At 35.6% G+C, this 25,548-nt stretch overlaps 1 protein-coding gene across 1 annotated transcript; it reads left to right on the top strand.

Annotated features, from left to right (window-relative positions):
* Positions 1-19,317: 19,317 nt before the first annotated feature.
* On the top strand, positions 19,318-20,124 carry LOC116871538 (MICOS complex subunit MIC27-like). The gene has a single exon (XM_032864263.1). It carries the CDS (start codon positions 19,318-19,320, stop codon positions 20,122-20,124), a length of 807 nt encoding a protein of 268 aa, XP_032720154.1.
* The last annotated feature ends 5,424 nt before the right edge of the window (positions 20,125-25,548 follow it).

The following is a 25,548-nucleotide window of genomic DNA, read 5'->3' as shown; positions in this document are numbered from 1 at the left end:
CAGTTATTTCAAATAAATGCCAGTCTTCAAATCACCTACCAGCTTTTTTGATAATATCCAACTTTTTTTGTCTAACTGATATTTTTCACAAAATAACCATTGGAAAATTAAAATATGGATAGTTGATCTTAAGTGATACAAATAACATATTGAAAATAAATTTTCTGACAGTGAAAATTATTTTGGTTGCAATTAATATATAGGAATCAAGTCCATTCTGGAATGACGTAAAAATAGTGTTGTTTATGGCAGAAGAATTAATCAAATGCCTTATCCTTCCTGCTTCCAAAGTGAGACTCTATAAACATTAAGATGCATTATGTTCATTGGCAAACAAAATAAATGTCCTTGAAATTCTATATCCTTCACTGTAATTCAACTCACTTAACATACTGCTAACATATCAGATAACTAAATGGAAACATAAGTACCAAATGTTTAAAGCAACTTTGTGTAATAGATTATGTATAAAACACCCAGTTCATGAAGTAGAACATAAATAGGTACTTCAAGGAGAAGAAGGAGAATTATGTGAAACATAAGGTGCTATCTGCCAAGTAATCTGCATTTTGTAGTCAGTTGTCAAATATGATTAATTGTGAGTTCAGGGGACAGCCAGAACACAGTGGCCTTCGTTAGATCCAGAAATTTCCTATGCCCTTCAGTATTAGCTAGGATGAACCTGCTTAGCTATTTGATTTTCATGCATTGCATGTAGATTAGAAACCTCATACACAGAGACATAATGAGTTTAGTTATATTTCCCATAGGAAAGAAAAAGAAAAAAAACAGGACAGGAGTAGGGGTTTAGAAAGAGCCATTCACATCTCCAGTGATCTCAGAATTATTTTCCGAAAGAATTCCAAATTGATTTAATACTTTGAAAGAATATGCACCATGAAGCACTTTTTCTGCACAAAGAGTGCAGAAAAGCAAGCTGCAGTGAGACAGCAGGCAAGGGCTAAAATAACTAGACAACTTGCGTTGGAGGAAAACCTTAGTACTAAAGTTTAAGTGTGCCCTTGATAAGAAGACTATTTTTTTAGTTCCATTGTAGGTCAATGTGTATTCCTGGGTATGCCCTAAGATTTTAGGTATAATTCATGAGCTCCTATGGTATTTGAAAATTACCATTCTTTCACTTATTAAAATATATTCATCATATCTGTGACTCATTTCTGGGCAGTCTGGGTATGTGTAATTGGAAAAGGGGAGAGAAGGTGTTTCAAGGCATAGATGGAAACAGTGTTGCTGATGAGCACGTGGGCTTTGTATTCCAGCTGTCCCATTTACTATCTGTGTGACTTGGGACAAATTACTTAAATGTTTGAATGCCTCTTTGGAAAAAACAAAACAAAACAAAACAAAAACCAACCTGTAAGATGGACAGTATCTAAATCACAGATTGCTTTAGCAGCATAAAGATAGATTTTATATGGTGGCTAGCATAGTTCTAAATCTAAGCTCACAGTGTGTGTTATCCATTCCAATTGTAAACTATTATTATTATTTTAGTTTTTTTCATATGATTTAGAAAATGTTCATTTTCTTAGATTCTCAATAGCTTTTTTTTTTTTCTCTCTTTGTAATAAAAATAATGAAAAGGATTCAAGAACAAGGCCAGAACATGTGTTTGGTTGCTGGATGTACAGGCAGGTAGAAGCAGCAGATTCCTTACTTGCAGACCCATTACTAACAACTCCTCAGGCAGCACACACTGTGCATTGTCAGTGGGACAAAATGCCAAAGGGGAGATGCACCAGATCTCTCTCCACTGTTCCCTACCAGGTGTTCAGTCCCAGCCATCCATTCCAATCAGGATCTCCTGCCCTGTTGCTTTCAGTTGGAGTCATGGCATGGGAAGCCTGGTAGGACACTAAGTACAGAGAGAAAATGGCATTGGTGGCATGTTTATTCCCCTGGCTCCCAGCTTGCAAGGTCACTTTTATGTGCTTGATCCCTCAAGCAAAGGTCACTGTGTTTTTCAAGGGGTCTGACAGTATGAAATCAGAGTCTGTGGGCTCTAGTTGTTTATCTCTTCCTTCATCCCTCCTTAAGTCTTGAAGTTTCCTGCACTCACCTTATTGTAGAATCCTTCATTATTTTTCCTATTGCTGCTATAACAAGCTACTGCAAACTTAGTTGTTTAAATAATACAAATTTATTACCTTATAGTTCTAGAAGACAGAAGGTTGAAAGTCCAGGTGTAAGTGGGGCCGCTGTCCTACTGGATATTCTAGGAGAGATTCTTTACCTTTTTTCCTTCTAGAGGCCATGTGCATTCCTTGGCCGATGGCCCTGGATTACTCTGACACTTGCTTCTGTCATTGTATCTCTTTCTCTGACTCTCTCAACTTCCTCTTTCCCTTATAAAAACCTGTGTGATTATATTTAACCTGTCTAGACGATCCAGAATAATTTTCCCAACTCCTAATTCTTGATTTAATCACATCAACAAAGTTCCTTTGCTATGTAAAGTAACATGTTCACCAGTTCTAGGGATTAGGATATGGACTTTTGGTGAGGGCGGTATTATTCTCCCTACCATAATTTCCTTTGTAAACAAGTTCCCAAATTTTTTGGTATTGTGTGTGACTTATCTCTTTGGTGGGACCCTCAATGATATCAGCAGACCAATTTCTCTACCATTACCCCCTTGTTCATTATTCTGCATAAGTAGAACTTGAGAGACACTACCAGAGCTTACTTCATACTTGTTCTTGCCATCACTGACAGGGCTTAAGCTTATAGGACTTTATTTTTATTGCAATATCCTCCCATTATCAGGACTTTTCCCCCTCCCTTTATACTGCATGTACCTGTAAGAATAATATCCCCAAAGTGAAGCTTTTTGCTAAAGATAAACCTAAATTCCAGTATCATTGGATTGATACTTAAACCAACTCATTTTTAAGTAACTATTCCTACACTATATATTTGTACTAGAGTCTACTTGCCAATACCTTATAATTTAAATATTATAACAAACAACAAATTATAATGCCTTTCATCATATTATAAGGTAGGTGTTTTATCCTATACACTTTGCAATTTGATCGCTTTCCAAAGTAGTCATTGACAAAATAGCACATGGGAAAAGTAGCTTATCCTTTAGGCCTATGCTGCAATCAAAAGAACACTTTTAACAAGGGAAGAATTAGTTTGAACAGTAGTGCTCTGTCTGGGGGGAATTCTAGTATTGCTTGTGAAGGATATTCAGGGAGACAGTTATAAAAACACAACAGGTTGACTGAAATTTGTAAATTAATTTAGCAGTTGCTATAACAAAGCTACAGGCATGAGCTAGCTAATAAAATGTGTCAATCATGTAGCCTTTAAATAAAGGTGCAAGAGAGCAGTTATTGTAGACTTTAATGGTGCTACAGCATTTAATCTTTTCTTCTGGACATGACCTTGTATAATAAATCCCAGGTTCTGGGAGAGGAGACCTTATTGCAACTGAACAACTGTCATATTTCTAGTACTTTTCTTTCTCTTGTACTTTTATGTTAAATGTTTTCTGGATTTTTAAATTAAGTTAATATGATAATAAAACCATTAGAGTCTTGCAGAGAGAAGGAAGTACACATTTTTAGACAGAAAATATGAATGAAGTCTTAAATTTTCCTCAAGCAATATTAAATATGGTTTCCTCTGGACATAGACAAGAATTAAATATCCATTTAGGGATATGGGAAAACATAAATAAAAAAAAGATTAAATTCCCCAGAATATTGAGTTACCAATTTAACAAAACAAATATAAATATTTGCTTTGTTTCCATTTCAATAAAACCTATAGATGTGACAAGTTATGGCCTGAGATTTTCTTTCAATCTAAACTAAGCTTTCATATTTTCTACAGTAAATATTATAATTACAACACAGAAAAAAGTGGCTGCCACCTGCAAATCATTATGCTTTAAAATAGAATCCTATCACGATAAAAATAAACTATTTAGAATAGTTTTAACTATACTAAATACTCATTCACACATAAACAGATAATCATGTATGTATATATGCAAGAAACACACACTTAAGAACAGTGTTAGAATGTTTTTACTAGTAAAGGGAAATAAGAGTGTTACAGAGACAGTTTTTATATCAGAAGATATATCCTTCAGAAATAGTTTTATTTTTCAAGTAAATCTCAGAATTTCAGGGTTTGAAAACTAAATGCCTTTAATGCCTTTTTTAAGTAAAGGTATTTAATCCAATTACATACCAAGTGCCTGGATTGTCTCTATCATATTCACATAAGAGAGTCTGTTGAGGTGCCTGGGTGGCTCAGTTCTTAGGCATCTGACTTTGGCTCAGGTCATGATCCCAGGGTCCTAGGTTCAAGCCCCACATTGGGCTCCCTGCTCGGTGGGAAGCCTGCTTCTCCCTCTCCCACTCCCCCTGCTTGTGTTTCCTCCCTTGCTGTGTGTCTCTCTGTCAAATAAATAAAATCTTAATTTTTTTTTTTTCCTGGTCCAGTGCATTCCAGGGCCACATATTCTATCTTTATACAAGTCTAGGTGTTGGGCAACTTTCTCTTGAAATATGCCACCTCCTCTACCTTCTTTATATTATTATCTGATCACAAGTGCTGTTGAATGGCTGTTCTTATTATAGACAGTAAGCTAAAGACAGGTGGTATATATCCTAAGTTGCAGAGCTCGAATGCGAGACTGCTGTTTTCTGCTGTATTATCACCCATGTGCCATTTTAGTAGCTGTGATTAAAAAATGCAATGGAGGGGCCCCAGGTGGCTCAGTGGGTTAAGGCTCTGATCTTAGGGTTCTGGAATAAAGACCCTCATTGGGCTCTCTGCTCAGCAAGGAGCCTACTTCTCCCTCTCTCTCAGCAGGCCTCTCTGTCTACTTATGACCTCTCTCTCTTTGTTAAATAAATAAACAATATCTTAAAAAAAAAACAAAGGAAGAAAAGTCTAATAGACATACACTTCTCTGGTCTGCTAAATTAGAATCTATGCATATACACATGTATACATATATATTTGTGAGTATATATTTTTCATATATGCATAAATAGCATGCACATATATTTTATGTATATATATCTCATCCCTAATGCTTATTTTTATTGATTTTTATTTAGTTCTAAGGATGTAGATGTAGTAAGAGAATACGTAAATGATAATCAGCAGAGGAAGGAGTTTTTATCATTTAATGTCTAATGGTCTTAAAACTCTCATTAATGTTGCCTGTTTGTACTACTTTTTTTTTTAAGATTTTATTTATTTTTCAGAGAAGAGAGAAGGAAAAAGCATGAGCACAAGCAAGGGAGGAGCAAACAGAGGCAGAGCAAAAAGCAAGCACCCCACTGGGCAAGAGGCCTGATGCGACACTCGAACCCAGCACCCCAATATCATGGCCTGAGCCCAAGGCAGATGCTTAACAGGCTGAGCCACCCAGGTGTCCCTGTGCTGTGTTTTTAATTCACATTTATAAATGCAGTTGTGTAAAACAAAGACTACCCACTTAAGATATCATTCAACTTTAACAAAAAACTTGCAGTCACATACTCTTCCTATTTTTTTTTTAAAGATTTTATTTATTTCTTTGACAGAGAGAGAAATCACAAGTAGGCAAAGAGGCAGGCAAAGCGGGGGGAGCGGGGAACAGCCTCCCTGCTGAACAGAGAGCCTAATTGCGGGGCTCAACCCCAGGATCCTATGATCATGACCTGAACTGAAGGCAGAGGCTTAACCCACTGAGCCACCCAGGTGCCCCACCCCTCTTATTTTCTTATTTGCCTGCTGAGGTTCACTGAATTCCTACCACACTCAAGAAAGGCATGAAATATAAACTGTGACTGACAAACTTGACCTTCTGTTTTTTCCCCCATAGAGAGTAGTGTAGTGTTGTAGTTTAACTTTTGCCCTTTATCTTTTTCTTTTGTAGTTTCAAGTTTTTATTTAAAGTCTAGTTAATTAACATTTAGTCTAATATTAGTTTCAGTAGTAGAAGTTAGTGATTCATCACTTACATACAACACCCAGCACTCATTACAAGTGCCCTCCTGACTGTCCGTCACCAATTTAACCCATCCCCCCCAATGGCCTGCCTCCCTTCCAGCAATCCTCAGATTGTCCCCCATAGTTAAGAGTCTGTTTTTTGTTCTGCCTTTCTTTCCCCCCACCATGTTCACATGTTTCATTTCTTAAGTTCCACATATGAGTGAAACCATATGGTATTTGTCTTTCTTTTTTTTTTTAAGATTTTATTTATTTATTTGACAGACAGATATCACAAGCAGGCAGAGAGGCAGGCAGAGAGAGAGAGGAGGAAGCAGGCTCCCTGCTGAGCAGAGAGCCCGATATGGGGCTCAATCCCAGGACCCTGGGACCATGACCTGAGCCGAAGGCAGAGGCTTTAACTCACTGAGCCACACAGGCGCCCCGGTATTTGTCTTTCTTTAGCTTATTTTGTTTAGCATAATATACTCTAGGTCCATCCACATTGTTGCAAATGGCAAGATTTCATTCTTTTTCATGGCTGAGTAATATTCTTGTGTGTGTGCGTGTGTGTGTGTGTGTGTGTGTGTGTGTGTTTATACCACTTCTTTATTGATCCATCAGTTGGTGGACATTAGGGCTTTTTCCATTAATTTCACTATTGTTGATATGGTGCTATGAACAACAGAGTGCATGTAATCCTTTGGATCAGTATTTTGTGTCTGTAGGTAAATACCTAGTAGTATAATTGCTAGATTGCAGTATAGTTTTATTTTTAACTTTGTGAGGAATGTCCATGCTGTTTTCCAGAGTGGCTGCACCAGTTTGCATTCCCACCAACAGTGTAAGAGGGCTCCCCTTTCTCTGCATCCTTGCCAACATCTGTTGTTTCCTGTGTTGTTAATTTAAGCCATTCTGACAGGTATGAGGTGGTATCTCATTGTAATTTTGATTTGTATTTCCCTGATGATGAGTGATATTGAACATCTTTTCATGTGTCTGTTAGTCAACTGTATGTCTTCTTTGGAAAAATGTCTATGCATGTCTTCTGCCCATTTTTTAACTGGATTATTTATTTTTTAGATGTTGAGTTTGATAGGTTCTTTGTAGATTTTGAAGATTAACCCTTTATCAGATATTTTATTTGCAGATATCTTCTCCCATTCCTAAGGTTGCCTTTTAGTGTTACTGATTGTTTCCTTTGCTGTGAAGAAGCTGTTCATCTTAATGAAGTCCCAGTAGTTCATCTTTGCTTTTGCTTCCCTTGCCTCTGGAGAAGTGTCTAGTAAGAAGTTGCTATGGCTGATATCAAAAAGGTACTGCCTTTGTTCTTCTCTAGTTCTTCTCTAGGATTTTGATGGTTTCCTGTCTCACATTTAGGTCTTTCATCCATTTTAAATTTATTTTTGTATGTGGTGTAAGAGAGTGGTCCAGTTTCATTCTTCTGCATGTTGCTGTCCCGTTTTCCCAACACCATTTGTTGAAGGGATGGTCTTTTTCCTATTGAATGTTCTTTCCTGCTTTGTTAAAGATTAGATGACCGTATAATTGTGGATCTAGTTCTGGGTTTTCTATTCTGTTCCCTTGATCTATTTGTCTATTTTTATGCCAGTACCATACTGTCTTGATCCCTTCAACTTTATAATATACCTTGGAAGTCCAGAATTGTGATGCCTCCAGCTTTGCTTTTCTTTTTCAAGATCGCTTTGGCTATTCAGGGGCTTTTGTGTTGCCATACACATTTTTAGATTATTTGTTCTAGCTCTGTGAAGAACGCTGGTGGTATTTTGGTAGGGATTGCGTTAAATACATAGATTGCTTTGGGTAGTATAGGCATATTAACAATATTTGTTCTTCAAATCCATGAGCATGGGATGTTTTTCCATTTTTGCATGTTATCTTCAGTTTCTTTCATAGTGCTCTATAGTTTTCAGAGAACAGGTCTTTTTATCTTTTTGTTTAGGTTTATTCCTAGGTATCGGATGGTTTTTGGTGCAATTGTAATTGGGACCAATTCCTTGATTTCTTTTTCTGCTGCATCATTATTAGTGTATAGAAATGAAACAGAGTTTTGTACATTGATTTTTGTATCCTTTGACTTTGCTGAATTTGATATCAGTTCTAGCAGTTTTTTGGTGACATCTTTAAGGTTTTCATATCATCTGCAAATAGTAGAAGTTTGACTTCTTTGTCACCTATTTGGATTCCTTTTATTTCTTTTTGTTGTCTGATTCTGAGACTAGGAAATCCGATACTATATTAAAAACAATGATGAGAGTGGACATCATTGTCTTGTTCCTGACTGCAAAGGAAAAGCTCTCAGTTTTTCCCCACCGAGGATGATATTAGCTGTAGGTCTTTTGTATATGGCTTTTATGATGTTGAGGTATGTTCCCTCTATTCCCATTTATTGAGAGTTTTCATCAAGAATGGGTATGGTGCTTTGTCAAATGCTTTTTCTGCATCTTTTGAGAGGATCATATGGTTCTTATCTATTCTTTTATTAATGTGGTGTATCAGATTGACTTGTGATTATTGAACCAAACCTGCAGCCCAGGAATAAATCCTACTTGATTGTGTTGAATGATTCTTTTAATGTATTGTTTAATTTGATTTCCTAGTATTTTATTAAGAATTTTTGCCCTCTAAAGTCATACTGTCTGCCTTCAAATGCTGGTTCTTAGGATCTACTATTCTTAACCTCACTGTGCCTCAGTTTCCTCAGCTATATGAAAAAATAATGCTATAATACCTAATTCAGGGTCATTAATAAGGTACAGTATGCAAATATATGAAAAATGATATTCAGAATAATATCTGACATACTGTAATCTCAGTAAACTTTAGGTTCTATCCTTCTTTAATTCATCTAATATTGATATTTTACTTTGTGGTTTTCAATGAATTTCCTTAAGATATGATATAATATTATTCTGTGAGAGATGTATTCTATTTCTTTTTCACGAAGTAGGAGGTATCAAAATCACAGAAGATGAAGATAGGAATTGAATGTTGCACAGGGAAAAGCATTTACATTTCATATCGATGAAAAAAACAGAGATGTGCCAACTCTGTATAAAGAAAACATGCCTGCTTCTAAGATGTAATAATACAGTAAAGAAAATCTTCCAAAAATCCACATCTAGCAAGTTGAACAAAACCCTGTACATCCAATATATAGCATTTCAAGTAATAACATAGCATATTGGAGGGGAAAACATGGAGGGGCTGAGAAGCTACATGCTTGTGTATATACTGTTTATACTGGATCCTCTTTAGGCAGGTGCTTGATATGTGTGTGTGTGTGTGTGTGTGTGTGTGTGTGTGTGTACTTTATATAGTGAATCATGTATTTTATATGATATGAAATAGTGAACTGTTTCAACTATAGTGAATTAATGGGACTTCCATGACAACTGACATTTGTAAAGTACCTGGAATAGTGGCTAGTGTATCATAAATGTTATTTATGTTTTGTTAAATAAAATGAATAGGACACTGGTTTAAAAAAAAAAGTGTTGATATTAGTTTTCAATTTACAATTTGAAACAAGGAATTTTTACTTCTAAATGAGAAGTTTTTGAACAATTTTTTTTTCAATAGTTTGTGTAAACCCAAGTTATGGGTGGTATTAAACAATTCAGATGGCCACACTCTCCTCCATACATATTGTAACTCAGAGGATGGTGATCTGATTCAGGGATCTGTGTATTAGCAAACACTAAATAGTTGTGGTCCAGGATGTAGATCTGACAACACTTTGAGGAAATCTGCTGTGGGATAGTGTGAACCAAGTTATACAAGCTTGAGTCACTGTTATTATCTCTATAGTCTCCTCTCCTTCACAGCAACTAGGATTTATTTTTCTAACAGGGAAGAGGAAAACTGGAACATTCTGGATGCTATAGAAAACACCTTCTCTTCGTTCTCTTTCTCTCAACGTGACCAATTAGTTTTTAGCTCTGTGGATTTTTGCCACCTGTGTTTAGTGGAGGGGTTATCTCACCATGAATGAAAAGGAGAAAGAAGGGCAGACTCTCTCTTCCACCCAAACTGAAAAATATAAATGTGACCTCTTCTAGGTTACAATTAAAGTGAAAAGTGGCTTTATGGCTTCACCACCGATGAAGAGCAAAAGGAAGTACAAGTGGACATGCTCCTGCGGACAGGCAGCCCCTGATCATGAGTAGCACAGGCTACCCCAGCCTGGACTGAGCCACAAACAGTAGGCACTTTTTCTGAAAAAGGATTAATTCTGAGTACTGAAAACCTGCCCCAATGTCTGTAGTACCTTCAGCTAAGCACATTTGGTAAAATCTCATAGAGATATATTTGCTTCTTGAACAACACTTCTGGAATTATTTGAAACATAGGACGAACTTGTGTCACAAAATTATTTTAACTTCCCCAAAATATATTCACCTTCTCCATGTGCTGAATCTGGAATTCAGTGTTTTTCATGACTGAATTCTTACATATTTGTTGTTGTGAGACCCCTACTGAGTATGATTATTTGTCTCTTCTCCAGGAAAGGTATCATTTCCCACAAGTGTTCTAGGGACTTGCATTGCAATCTAATGAGTTTGTAGTCAATAAACTTTATCAAAAGCAAGTTGTCGGGGCACCTGGGTGGCTCAGTGGGTTAAGCCGCTGCCTTCGGCTCGGGTCATGATCCCAGGGTCCTGGGATTAAGCCCTGCATCGGGTTCTCTGCTCAGCAGGGAGACTGTTTCCCCCCCACCTCTCTGCCTGCCTCTCTGACTACTATGTGATCTCTGTCAATTAAATAAATAAAATCTATAAAAAAAAAAAAAAGAAAGTTGTTAAGTCCCTGTGTATTTGCATATAAACCATGATTCTTCTTAAACTCTTCCCCATTCCAAAGAAGGGAATGGAGAGAGATTTAATCTATTTTTTAAAAAGATTTTATTTATTTATTTGAGAGAGCATTGAAAGAGATCACAAGAAGGGGCAGGGGTAGGGGAGAAGCGGACTCCCTGCTGCACAGGGAGCCCAGTGCAGGACAGGATCCCAGGACCCCGGGATCATGACCTGAGCCGAAGGCAGATGATTAACCAACTGAGCCGCCCAAGTGCCCTAATCCATTTTTTTCTGAAGATATATCTGCTCTTTCTTCTTTTCTTCAGAGCTATTCGTTGATTTCAACACACACACACAGGAAGGACACCATCGCCCTGTGCCATGTACTCATGTGGGAAACCAAACTTAAATTTACAAGTTCACTTTCCAGGGTCTCTTCCTTCCCAAGTTAATTAGATCATCCTTATGATCTAATTTTGGCCTTAGCTTCTTGGGTATCTAGCCCATTCCCACATGAATCCCCTGTCCTAATAGAAGTATTATAATGTCAAAAACAAAACTAGTTTCTGTTTATATCTGTTTGTCAGAATTCTAACCATCCTTTAGTACCATGCCGATTGCCGTACATTTATTCTTGAATACTAGGATCACTGAGCCAATTATATTCTTTCCCACAAAATATGGTAACTATTGTCATTTATCGTCATCTGCAGGAAATATATAATCATCTGCATTTTTAATCTGTTTTTCCTTTATATAATTTTTATTACCTCCATTTCATTCCCAGTGTTGTCCATGTGTGCACATAAAGCAGTAAGTGAATGTTTGTTGAAATGTTTTTATTCATATATATATGGTTATTATTTTATTCATAGTAACTTCAGTTGTGTTCTCTAAAAAGTATTCATGTACTTTAAAATAAATGTATCCCATGTGAATAAAATGCATTCTATATTAATACATAGAAATGTAAGATATGCAATTAATCATATGGAAGTTAAATGAGAACAAATATTCATTATTAAGAATAGATACCCAGTCATCCTAGACCTTGATTACAAATTTTAATTTGCTTTGTGAATGAACAAAAAAGATTGTTCGGTTTACAGTAGTAGGGGCTTGTGATTTCATAGCTATATTCTTTCTACTTGGATAGTGAATCAACAGTGATCTGTGAACTAGGGAAGAAAAAGATTCCCAGTGTAGTTTACATACTAATGCACTTGTTAATGAATCTTTGTGTAGCCACATACAAGGTGTGCAATCTTGGGCAAGTTCTTTAATTAGTGCTTAAATGTTCTCCTTGGTTTAAAGAGGAGAACATAGTATGTAGCTCATAAGAGTATTTTGAGTGTTAAGTATTTTAATTCATTTTAATTCACACTTAAAACATTACATGATATAGTTACAACCTGGGAAGTGTTCGCTAGTTACTAAAGACTTATTATATACCAGTTATTGGCCAGGATGAAAACATGAATGTCCTAACAGTCCTGAAAGAGAGGTATTGCTTATTTGGTAGATGTTTAAATGCCCATTCTTTTTCTCATTTATTCACCAAGTATTTCTTGAGCAGCTATTATGTTCCTAGTGTTGTCATAGGTATAAAGTTGACGGGTGAATTCCCTGCCACTATGCAACTTATATTCTACAGGTGGGGAGAGAAGTAAATGACCATACCAATAAGCTAATGCCGTAACATTAGATAAAGAAAGACTGTGAATTCAGTCAAAGGAATAAAAAGTGACCATAGATATTCTACAGACTAGGGGGGTCATTCACCCAGATTAGAAATAATGAGGAGGAGTTAGTCATGGGGAGATTTAGGATTGGATTTCTTCTAGAGGGAGGAAACAATAACATATACAGAGAACACAAAAAAGGAAATAAAAACTTCGGTGTATGTGAGGGTCAGAAGGAGGCCCATGGGCTGCAGGTTGGTGTCTGGGGGGCGGAAATAGGAGGTGAGGTTGAGAAAGCAGGCAGTGGCCCTGTCTGTATTGCCTTCAAGCAGTAGGAAGAAGTTTGGATTTTATTTCAAGGCAATAGAATACCGCTCGAGGGTTTTTAAGAAAAAAAATAACATAATCTGATTTGTGTGGTAAAATTTCATGTTGCCTGCTGTGTGGAGAATGGATTATAAGAGTGGAAATGAGAAGGCACAGACAGGCATTAAGAAGCGGTTCCAGTTATCCAGATGTAAGGTAGTGGTGGCTTGGTTAGGAAGTCAGAGAATATATTTGGGAACATTGATTTACTTAGAAACCCCATTCAAGAAGGAAATCTCACCCTTTGTAATTTAATAAGTGCTTGATGCTAATTAATGAATTACAGCACGGTTCCCTGAATAGAATGAGAGGTTAGAAGGATAATCAGAGTTTAAGATAATATTTGACAGCTGGTATCAATAGATCAGACTATGGCTGTATGACATCATATCAACTAAGATTTGAATGGCATACTGTACAGTATTTGATATATTTTTATCATCCACCACCACTCCCCATAGCGAAATAATTTATTTTCACTGTTTAAACACATGAATGACATCTGTTACCAGCTTGAAAGTTTCAACATTCCTGGGAGAAATGGGAAAGCAGAACTTTTAGAAAATAAACTGAATGTTTTGAGTACTGTCACAAAGGTAGAAGGTTGTTGGGGAAGAAAAGAGCCATTTTTTTTTTTTATAGGAACAATGGTTTATTTACTAATGTTTAAATTATAAGTCTCTTAAAAATAAATTAGAAGTCTCTAAGTGATATGCATTAAAATCCTGTTATATTAATTTGGACTTAACATGAGAGGCAACTGATATTATTGTAAGTGAAAAAATATTCACTTACCTCTGCATTACCTAGGAAACACCAGAATTGAAAGCTCTGTTTGTTTACATGGACATTTATTGAGCATTTATTACATACTAGCTCTAGACTAGAAAAATCAGAGTTTTTCAGTTATTTGAAGGCACCCAGACATAACCTGATCTTTTGAATATAAGATGGAAAACAGGGGGAAAAAAAAGCAAAAAAAAAAAAAAAAAAAGAGGCATAGAAGGATACCCACAGCACAGCAGTAAGGTAATTGCTCTGGTTTCCACACTCAGGGTGGACTTGGTAGAAGAGATGGAGCCTGAGGACTCTTGAGGAAGTTACTGAGAGTGTAGTAGGTAAAGAAAAGTGGTCAAGGGCTTTCCTGGAAAGAGGAATAGTATAACTAAAGTACAGTGGCCTGAGAAGTATGATGAGTGAAACAAAATGATAAATACTTGAATATTGTAAGAACATAGTGGGGAACTGTGAGATCTGATGCTACTGGTGCATCTAAGGAAAATTTCATTGTGTTGGTTGACTTTATTGACTTTATCTGTGGTAGGGATTGGCTGAAGAATTATAAGCCAATGAGATCTCAAGGATTTTTTAGTATCTGCCCACAAGGAAAATGAAAATTAAAATATCAGATTATCATTTAGTGCTGTTACATTAATATTAATTATACCTACCTCTACACAAAACTTGAAATATATGTATCCAATAGTAATGACTTCAATATATGTGTGTATATATATAAATACATATATGTATATATATACACATGTTTATACATACACACACATATATACATATATACAAACACACATGACTAATATTTAAGATCATAAATAGATGTTTAACTCTGCCCTAAGTACTTTACTATCTTATCTGATTTGTGTTTCCATATAACGTTGTAGTTGATGGTCTTTTTATATTGTTTTTAGCTGCCAATGCTTTTTCTTAGGTATGTATAAACCAAGAGTAATTATCAAGGGTAATTCTAGCTAAAAAATTCTAGAGAGAGGACTCCTGCTCTTTCTAAGTCCACTCATTCTAAATCTAGTATTTGAAGCTCTCTGCCTTATTAATTTACCAGACATCAATGGACGCTACTTATCTGAGTAGTTTACTAGGGTAGCTGTAACAATGTACCGCAAACTGGGTGGCTTTGTCAATGAAAAATAGAATTGGACAGAGTAAAATAGGCAAGTGAGACTTTATTCAAGACTAATGCAATAAGGATGAGAGATTGAACTCAAGTTTGTTCAGACAAAAGGCAGGAAAGTTTTTCAGCACTGGGGTAAGCTACTGGAAAAGTACAAGACAATGGAAGATAGATTGGCCAATGTGATTAGGTCATCCATGTTTTCCAGTTCCTGCTTAAAGAAGTCTCTCAGCCTGAGGATATTGGGACCCTATTTTTCTTGATATCTACATTTCAAAGGAATGTCTCCCACGTCTTTGAGAAAGAGTTTCCTGGTTTGTAAAACTGACAAGAGGAGGGGAAAAGATTTACATCTCCAAGGGGTAGAGAAAAAAAATAATAATAATTGCAAGTTTTCTAAAGTAAATGAGCTAAGATAAGCTCAGGAACAAAGAGTCAGGAAGTAACCTGCCTAAAGTTTAGTCAAGCTGAGGGGACTATTAAGGCCATCTTAGTTAGCTTAAACAGAAATCTATTGTCTCACAGTTGGGGTGGCTAGAAGTCTGAGATCAAGGTGTCAGTAGAGTTCCTTCTGAGAGCCATAAAGGAACTTCTGGCTTCTCTCTTAGCTTCTGGGGGTTTGCTGGCAATCTTTGGCATTCCCCGGGCTCCTTGATCTCTCCCTTCATCTTTGTATAGTGTTCTTCCTGTGTGCCGGTCAGTGTCCAAATATCCCCTTTTAATAAGGACACAGGTCTTATTGGATTAGGGGCCTATCCTACTCCAGTATGACTTCATCTTAACTAATAATATCTTCAACAATCCTATTTTCAAATAATGTCACATTCTGAGATACTGGGGGTTAGGACTTTCAATATATGAAACACAATCCAGCCCATAATGTGTAGTATTTATGAGTTAAAGGGCACATTTAATAACTCAGATGGCTCCTGCACATTGGGAATTTACACTTAAATGAATTCCCACTACAACGTAAGACTCTGAGTCATTTGGTTTCATGTATAATGAAGTGAACATTTATTTTAATTAATGTTTTTAACATATATATATTTGCTCTCTGATTAGTAACCCTTTATTTTAGAGAGAATGACTACAAATAAATATTTAATAGTAACTGCTATAGTAAAGTTTTCTAGTTATGTCTAAAAATGAAGAGTAATTTCCTCTGACATATATTTAATATCTGTATATTTAGTATATGACATATATTTGATATCTCTATATTAAATATATATTATTAGGTGCTCCATGACTAGAACATAAGTCCATGATTGGATTTTTTTTATAGGATTTTTACAGGATTTTGACTTATGCAGTTAAATCTCAATTAATGTATATGAGGTACATTTCCAATTTAAAATGTACAGTCAAGAAAGGAAAACAATATATCTAACTTTCTTAGATATACACGTTTCTTAGTTTAATCAAAGTAATATTGACTAGAAAGATGTCTTTTGTTTCATTGTAAATCATTGTATCTCTGTGTAAATATTTTTATGTTTCCTTGTTATTTGAGTTCACACAGATTTTTATATAAGATGTGCTTTGTTCTATCATGTTTAACCACAATGAAAAGTTGATGCCTAAGCCTGTTTGTTTGTTTTTTTTTTCTCTCTGTTTCTCAGGTTCAATAAGAGATGACAGAAGAACTAGATGATGGAGCAGTGGGAGGCGGGACCAAGGGTGTGATTATGTCAACAACAAAAGCAAACTTGAAGAAGAAGAACAAAGCAAAGCAGTTGAAAATGTCTCAGTACATGGTAGGTGAAAACGGCGTAATAGAGGGTCAAACTTAGTAGGAAGAAAGGAAGATAGATAGATAGATAGATAGATGTATAGCTATAGATATCAGAGATATCAGAGAAAATAGTTTTCTCAAGTATCTTAGAAACAAAGAAAAGTAAAATATCCTTTTGGAAGGAATTTGTGATGTAATGGTAATTGGATAATCTTTAAAATAGAAAGTAGCAGGTTTTTTTGTTTGCTTGTTTGTTTGTTTTTGCATGGGATAATGTGGTTTTACCTTAATAAAGTTTCTTATAAATAATTTAATTTAGAATGACTGAAATGAGATTTACAGTCTTGGCTGAAAAATAGTTGGTATTGAAAGGAAAAGGAGTTCAGTTTTGAATCCCTGTTCCAAGCTGTGAGTAGAAAGTAAGTGGAAGGCTCCTCTGGAGGGAGAAAATGTTGAGGCCAAAATGAAAGACAGTGGATTTGTTTCACTTTTGTATTGTTTCAAGTGTTTCAAAGATTGTAGCAAAAGTCCTTTGTTGAAAAGAAATTAAAATGTAGGAGAAATAAAATCTAAAAAGCTGATGACTGGCCATGGCCTAACACTAACTTTCCTGAGACTGTGTCTTCTTTTCAGCAATGTGGATTTATGGTTTTCTTAAATCGTGATGTTTGGTAATCCTTATACTGTAGTACTTTTTATATTTAAAGAGTTACATGGATTATTTTATACTACATTAGATTCTGTGCTTTTTATCTGGTGTCTTGATTTTTTCTGAATTTCATAAAATTAGAAAAAAATTATATTATTTATCATGGTTTCTGTGGATGAAGGTTTTGCTTCACTTTGGGACTATCTGGTCTAGATACATATGTGGAAGTTGCTTAACTAAGCAAATATTTGTGATTATAAACTCAGGTAAGTGTTGTGGCACCTGGGTGGCCCAGTCATTTAAGCCTCTGCCTTTGGCTCAGTTCATGATCCTGGGGTCCTGGGGTTGAGCCCTGCATCAGGCTCCCCGCTCTGCAAGGAGTCTGCTTCTCCCTCTCCCTTCCCCTACTGTGCTCACCTGCTTTCTTTCTCCCTCTCTCAAATAAATAAATAAATTTTTTTTATTTTTTTTTTAAGATTTTATTTATTTATTTGACAGATCGCATGTAGGCAGAGAGGCAGGCAGAGAGAGAGAGGAGGAAGCAGGCTCCCCGCTGAGCAGAGAGCCCTATGTGGGGCTCAATTCCAGGACCCTGAGATCATGACCTGAGCAGAAGGCAGAGGCTTTAACCCACTGAGCCACCCAAGTACCCCATAAATAAAATATTTTTTAAAAAATCAGACAAGTGTTAGTTAGTGAATGATGTAAAATGACTGAGACCTTGAACAATTGTGAAACAAGCAGCAGATGGAACTACTTGGAATTTACTATGACTAATAGGGCAAATCCTCCTTAGTAACCTAAGATCTGCAGAAGCTATTTCTGATTTATTTGTGATAATGTGAACTCTGTATAAAGAAAGAGTTAGATGGCAATTTTTAGTTTTGACATATGTCATTTTCCTATCTAGGGTACCAAGATGTTATATGTTGAATGTGTGACATTTATGGAAATCCATGTGTACTCTCAATAGCACATTTTAAATAATGTTTGGTAGTTTGGATTCAAAATTCAGATTATGTGAGTAAATACCAGGAAACAGTTGAAAAAGTATGGGAATGGAACATCTATCATAAATATGTGTGTGATAAATTCATGTTGCAGGGGTCAATATCTTACTGATTTCTATTTAATAATAATAATAATATCTTCTCACTGAAGCATTTGATGAATCACATTTGAGAAAGAAAAGGGGAAGGACTCCAAAGTCTTACATTATGGGAGAAAATAGGAAATGTATACTTTAGAGATTGAATTAACTCTATAAAATCAGATACAGACTTTCCAAAGGTAGGATAAATCGATATGCTTGAGCCATATTTTATAAAGACATTAGGATTCTTCATAACAAGAAGAAAGTATTCAAGGGCCTATAAAATTTTGATGACAAGGATTTGTTTTAATATGTGAATCCTATGAAGCCCTCTTTTTTATCTCTCCAATGCTTTTATTTTATTTTTATGTCATTTTTCTTTATTTGTATACTTGGCATAGTGAATACAGAACTTTATGCTTGCTCATTTTTTGAACATTAATGCATAATTCTAAATATTACTTAAAGTGAGCGTGTAAAAATTTCAAAAAGAATAAAGAATAAATTAAGAGGTTGGGAGATCACTTACAAAGATCATGGCAATTTTATTTGTATGTTGAAAAATCTTAAGACCGTCAAACTGTATAGCTTCTTGATTTCAAGCTATATTATAAAATTATGGCAGTTGAAATAGTATGTTACTGACATAAAAACAGATATAGAACAATGAAACAGAATCAGGAGCCCAGAAATAAACCTATGCATATGCAGTCAATGAGTATTTGACATTGGAGCCAAGAATACTCCAATGGAGAAAAGACACTGTCTTCAATAAATTGTGCTGAAAATATTGCATATTCATAGGTAAAAGAATGAAACTAGACTCTTATCTTATACCACTCATAAAAATTAACTAGAAATAGGGGTGCCTGGGTGGTTCAGTCATTTAAGCATCCAGGTCTTGATTTCAGCTCAGGTCATGATCTCAGGGTTGTGAGATTGAGCCTCACATTGGGCTGTGCACTAGGAGTGGAGCCTGCTTATGACTCTCTCTCTCCTTTTCCCTCTCCCACTCCCCCTACTCTCTCTCCCCCTACCATAAAATTCCTAGATAAAAACATAGGAGAAGATCACAGATATGGTGGTTGTTAGGATGGGAAAGCTGACAACCATACCTGTAGGTCTGCTATGTGCATCTATAACTGTGCTTGCAGCTAAAGAAGAAAAATGCAAAAAGCAGCTAGTAAATCCAGAGCAGCTTCCCATATATACCGCACCACCTCTGCAGTCTAAATATGTTGAAGAGCAGCCTAGTCATTTACAAATGGGCTTTGCATCCATCCGCAGTACAACTGGTCGTTATATTGGCTGGTGCAAGGGTGTTTATGTGTTTGTGAAAAATGGGATAATGGATACAGTACAATTGGGAAAAGATGCATATATCTACCTGAAGAATCCACCTCAAGATTTTCTTCCAAAACTTGGAGTGATTACAGTTTCAGGATTGGCAGGCTTGGTTTCAGCAAGAAAAGGTTCTAGGTTTAAAAAAATTGCTTATCCACTGGGACTGGCCACCTTAGCAGCCACTGTTTGCTACCCAGTTCAGTCAGTAATAATTGCAAAGGTAACTGGGAAAAAGGCATATACTATAAGCCAGCAAATTTATGAAGCAGTTAAATCATTGTGGACAAAAAGCAACAAAGAAGAATCACTTCCTAATCCTAAAGGAAAATCGAAGCTAGGAAATTCTGTTGCACTAGAAATACCTGCAGAAACAACTGACAGCCTGAAATATTCAGTGTCCTTGCCAGCAGAACTCAGCTCTGAAACAAAGACAAAATCAGAATCCACCTCAGGTGCTACACAGTTTATGCCTGACCCCAAGCTCGTGGATCACGGACGGTCTCATCCAGAAGATGTAGAAATGTACAGCACTAGAAGCTGAAATCCTCTGAGTAGAGAACTACAAGATGTATGAAGTTGAAAATAACGATGGAAAAATCATGTAAAGGGTAACTGACAACAGAGTATAACTTTTTTTTGGGGGGGTATAACTTTTAAAACAAAGTTTTTCTCTCACATCTTCTAATGTAATGTACAGTTTGGCCAATCACATAAGAGATTAAAACACAAACTGTGAATTTACTCCAAACAATATTAAGTGATTGATGAAAAGGCAGAAGTATTGGGATGCATTTAATGATTTTTAAGGTGTATTTATAAAAAACTAGGGTTTTTTATAACACTGATGAAATATGTATGTGTGTATATAAATATTTATACAGTTACATGCACATACTTGCTTTAACTTTTTCAAATTAATGTTAGCTAAATTAGAATGATGTGTAGAAGGATGTTACCCTCCTTTTTTTTCATACCCCAGAGCTGGAATAAAATATCTATTATTTTACCAAAAAAAAAAAAAAAAAAAAAACAACACAACAAAAAAAAACACAGGGAAAAAGCTCCTTGACATAGGTCTTGGCAATGATTTTTCAGATATAACACCTAAAACACAAGCAATAAAATAAATAATAAACAAGTGAGACTGCATCAAACTAAAGATTTTCTGTACAGACAAAGAAATGGTCACCAAAATGAAAAGACAGCCTATGGAATTGTAAAGAATACTTGCAAATCATGTATCTGATAGGGACATGCATCTCAATAGTAAAACACACACATACAAAACCAAATAATGCAACATAAAAATGGGCAAAGGACCTAAATATACAGTTTTCCCAAAGAAAATATACAGATGGCTCTACAAATATATGGAAAGATGCTTAATATTACTAACCATCAGGGAGATGCAAATCAAAACCACAGTGAGCTATCACTTCATGCCTATTAAGATAGTTAGTGTCCAAACGATAAGAGAAAACAAATGCTGGTGAGTATATAGAGAGAAGGGAACCCGTGTTCACTTGTGGTGGGATTATAAATTGAAATAGCCACTAAGGAAAACAGATAAGAGGCTTATCAGAAAATTAACAATAGAACAGCCATATGAGTCAGCAATTCCACTTGTAGTAATTTACCTGAAGAAAACGAAGTTGTTATATTGAAGAAATATCAGCACCCCTATGTTCATAGCAACATTATTTAGAAAAACCAAGGCATGGGAACAACCTAAGTGGCCATTGAAAGATAAATGGATGAAGATGTGATATATGTATATACGTGAAAGGGGCTGTTGCCTTGGTATGAAAAAAAAAAAAAAAGAAATCCTGTCATTTGAGACAACATGGGCAGATCTTGAAAACGTAACGCTAAGTCAGACAGGGAAAGACAATACTATATGACTTCACTTATGTGTGAAATCTCAAAAAACAAGCAAATAAACAAAAGCAGCCCTCATAGAAAAAAAGATCAGATTCATGATTACCAGAGGCAGGGGTTTGGGGTACAGAGAATTGGAGGAAAGTGATCAAAGGTACAAACTTCCAGTTATAATTAAGTATCAGGTTATAATGTCTAACAAAATGACTGTAGTTAATCATATTATATAACACACACACACACACACACACACACACACACATATATATATAATGTGTATATATGTCATATATTATTATATATATATGACATATATATATATATATATATATATATATATATACCTCACACAGAGGTAATGGATATTAACCAAACTTACTGTGTGTTAATCATTTCACAGTATGTGCAATTCAGATCATTATGTTGTACATCTTAAACTTATACACACTGCTCTGTAATTATATCTTAAAAACTGGAAAAATGAGTCATAGATGGGCAGGTATGAATTAAAAAAGACAATGAAATAATTCCTTGATGAAATATGATGTAATAACTTGTGATCCTCCCAAATGTTTGAAGTCCTATCTCCATTGAAATCATTCTGTACTATGTAAACTTTTTTTTAATAGTGTATATGCAGAATAAAAGAACCTAAAAAATGGTGTAATTTTTATTTTTATATGAAAGATGATGAAGGTATAATTGCTTTGCACTGTGCTTTCTTTTACCTTTAATTAACTTTAGCTGCTGTTTTTAAAAATGTTGACCTCATCTTCACCTTCAGACTCTGACATTATTTTGCATTCCAAAAGAGATACCTGATAGTACTATTTTGGAATCAGACAGTAAGGGGAAAATGAATGCAAATTTGACAGACGACATAACATTTTCAGCTAAAAGTGTTTGATATTACAATTATTATTAAAAACATTAAAAATGACTTTATTCTGTCTCTGAAATTGTCACATCACAGTAATGAAAATTTTCTTTTCACAGAGAATGTGTATTTTCCATTACTGAAAGGTATTTTAAAGAGAATGTTCTTCATAGGGTTTCCAGGCTAACTTCTCATCTGTATTTGTACCCTTCTTTTTATCCAAATGCCTGTCTTATGTGCACACTCTTTTGACCTCTACTCAGCCACATAGGGTGGTTGGGTTATGGACATTGGGGAGGGTGTGTGCTATGGTGAGTGCTGTGAAATGTGCAAGCCGGATGATTCACAGACCTGTACCCCTGGGACTAATAATACATTATATGTTAATAGAAATAATTAAAAAAAAATAGAATGGGCCTTGGGTCTGGAACACTTCCTTTCCAAGAGATAAAGAGCCCAGTCTGCCAGATTTATCACCTTGAGTGGGGACATCTTGTTTCATGTTCAGTAGGTACTCTTTTTTTTCTTAAAGCATGTATGTTACATGGCACTGAGCCAACCGAGCTGTTTTATATGTTTTCCCTAGGGAGAGGAGAATGTTCCTTCCAGGGTGGGATGAAAGATGTGTGCATGTGTGCAAGGAAGATCACTAAGAGATCTTCTGCCCTTGGGGAACCAACACCCACCCACCTCTTAAGCTGATCTTGCTCTGTCTGTTCTCTATTTAAAATAAAGCATTGTTCCACCCAGTGCTTGACTGTTTTTGTTTACCTGGTACAACTCATACCAAGATACAATAAACAGAAGTGTTTATGGTCCTTCTCTGGGACTGAAAGAATGCAGGGTACTTTGCTTGGCAGTCTTCCTCCGGAGAAGAAGGGGAGAAAAGTTGAGATTGCAAAACCAGCAACCTTAAACATTCAGGAAAAACAAAGTAAAATAAAACAAATAAATATGTATCATGTATATATATATATAAATATATATGCTAGAGTTAATTAGTAGCAAGTGTCATGAACTCAAAAGATCACAAAAGCTAGGGTATGGTTTTAAGTTCTATTCTATTTTTACTTGCATAGTTTTTAATTGTCTAAAATACTGAAATATTTTGCCATTGCATTTTTAGGAATAAAAATAATGTTTGAGTGATTTGCAGTTTCCAAAGAAACCTACAAATGCATATATACACATATTTTTTTAAAGATTTTATTTATTTGACAGAGAGAGATCACAAGTAGGCAGAGGCAGGCAGAGAGAGAAGAAGGGAAGCAGGCTCCCTGCCAAGCAGAGAGCCCAATGCGGGGCTCAATCCCAGGACCCTGGGATCATGACCCAAGCCAAAAGCAGAGGCTTTAACCCACTGAGCCACTCAGACGCCCCTGCATATATATTAAATATATAACAACATGGCAAGGTTTAGCCAAATAGATACACATATCATGACTTATATCATCCCCAACTTTTTAAAAAAGACTTCACAAATAATTTCCAGTGCTACTTAATGCTGATTGATATTTCTCTTAATCTATTTCAATATTTCATAACTTTCAGAAATTTTAAGTTAGGCTGTTAATTGTACCCTTTTTCTCTTCTCCAATGTCATTATAGATAAAATTTTCAGTATTTAAAATTTCCCTGGTAAGTAAATAAAATATAGGCATGAGACGTACAGTGGCACACTATTTGTGAAGAAAGAAGATGTATTTATCAAAAAAATATGAATAAATCATTAAACTCAGGGCAGTCTGTTATGGGTGTATGAGCAGAACACATGTTAATTTCAGTTGTTCCTACAATTGTAGTGTTCCTTTCAAATTTCCCTTGGCTTACATAGTTGGCTTTATATTTATATTTATATATTATATACTATATACACAAACTGGGTTGCTAATGTGTCACTAGGACCAGAGATAAAAGGAGAAAAAATCACCTGCTATTAACATACTGGTAATTATAAAAATCATCATCTTCGTACTCATTTGCAAGTGAATCCATATTGTGATTGGTTTCCTGGTAACTTTTCCTTTTTCATACTGTAAAGTTTTAACATAATGTAAAAATCCTGTGATCTCATTAATAATTACTACAGGACTGATAAGTTACAGAATAATTTTCAATAAGCAGATTTCATAATTTGAACACTTCACCATTGTAACACACATGAATTATCTAGCCACTACATTTTTTTGCCAGACATGACTTAAGACTACATTTCAAGAGGGGACCTGGGTGGCTTAGTCAGTTAATTGTCTGCCTTCAGCTTAGGTCATGATCCCCAGGTTCTGGAATCAAATTCTGCAATGGGCTCCCTGCTCATCAAAGAGTCTGTTTCTCCTTCTCCCTCACCCTTTCTTCCCCTCCCACCCAACTCGTGCTCTTTATCTCTCTCAATAAGTAAAATCTTAAAAAAAAAAATACTACATTTCAAGAGAAGTGGGCATTTTATCCACTGTCTCGTTTCTCTCTCTGGGCATTTTAATTCCCATAACATGAAGGAACTATAACCTCCTTAATTAGAATGACTGTAGGGAATTTCAGTGATGATTGAATCAAAAATTATATAAGCTAGGCAAGTTCCTTTGATATTCATAAGAATGATATGACTATTCTCATGGAGTATTTCCTTTCACAGATATTTTGTAGTTTGACATTAATCATATCATCTGTGAATTTTTTATAATGAGGATATGATTCAACCAGATAACAATCTCTTGAGATGCCTTGTTGAGGAGAGGAATCACTGTGGTGGTATGTATTTTTATGATTGGTCTGGTCATGTCAATACTGCTAAGTCTATGCCTGGGAACATAGCTTCTAATCATCCTATTGTTATAGGATTTTTCTCTCATGGAGTCGGAGAAGGAATCTCAGGGACACAAAATAGTGAAGTGAAAGTGTATTAAGTGAATGTGAGAACAGAAAGGAAAGAGAAAGCTCTAGAGTGAGAGGGTCCTGAATGGGTTGTCACCAAGAGCTTTTACTGGCAGTCTTTTATTGAGAATTGACTGGGAAACTTGTGGCCCTGAGATTCTTGTGTCCTCTTGGTTTGAGCAAGGACTATTGATAACAACCTTAATGACTTAATTTTTTGAGGTTTGGTCATTTTCTATGATTACACTGTAGCCATCAAAGAAAAATACTCCCTAACATCCAGGGCCAGGTGGTCTGGTCTATTTCCTTATCTCTTGTTCATTCTTTCATAGCCTAGTG

This window comes from Lontra canadensis, unplaced genomic scaffold (assembly GCF_010015895.1).
Source record: "Lontra canadensis isolate GAN:19392208 unplaced genomic scaffold, GSC_riverotter_1.0 scaffold26, whole genome shotgun sequence".
Classification (NCBI taxonomy): Eukaryota; Metazoa; Chordata; class Mammalia; order Carnivora; family Mustelidae; genus Lontra; species Lontra canadensis.
Note: the sequence above shows the minus strand (reverse complement) of the source record. Positions and strands in the feature narration are given on the sequence as shown.

Coding starts and splice junctions, on each gene's coding strand:
- LOC116871538 (XM_032864263.1), top strand. CDS start 19,318: ATGGTGGTTGTTAGGATGGGAAAGCTGACAACCATACCTGTAGGTCTG.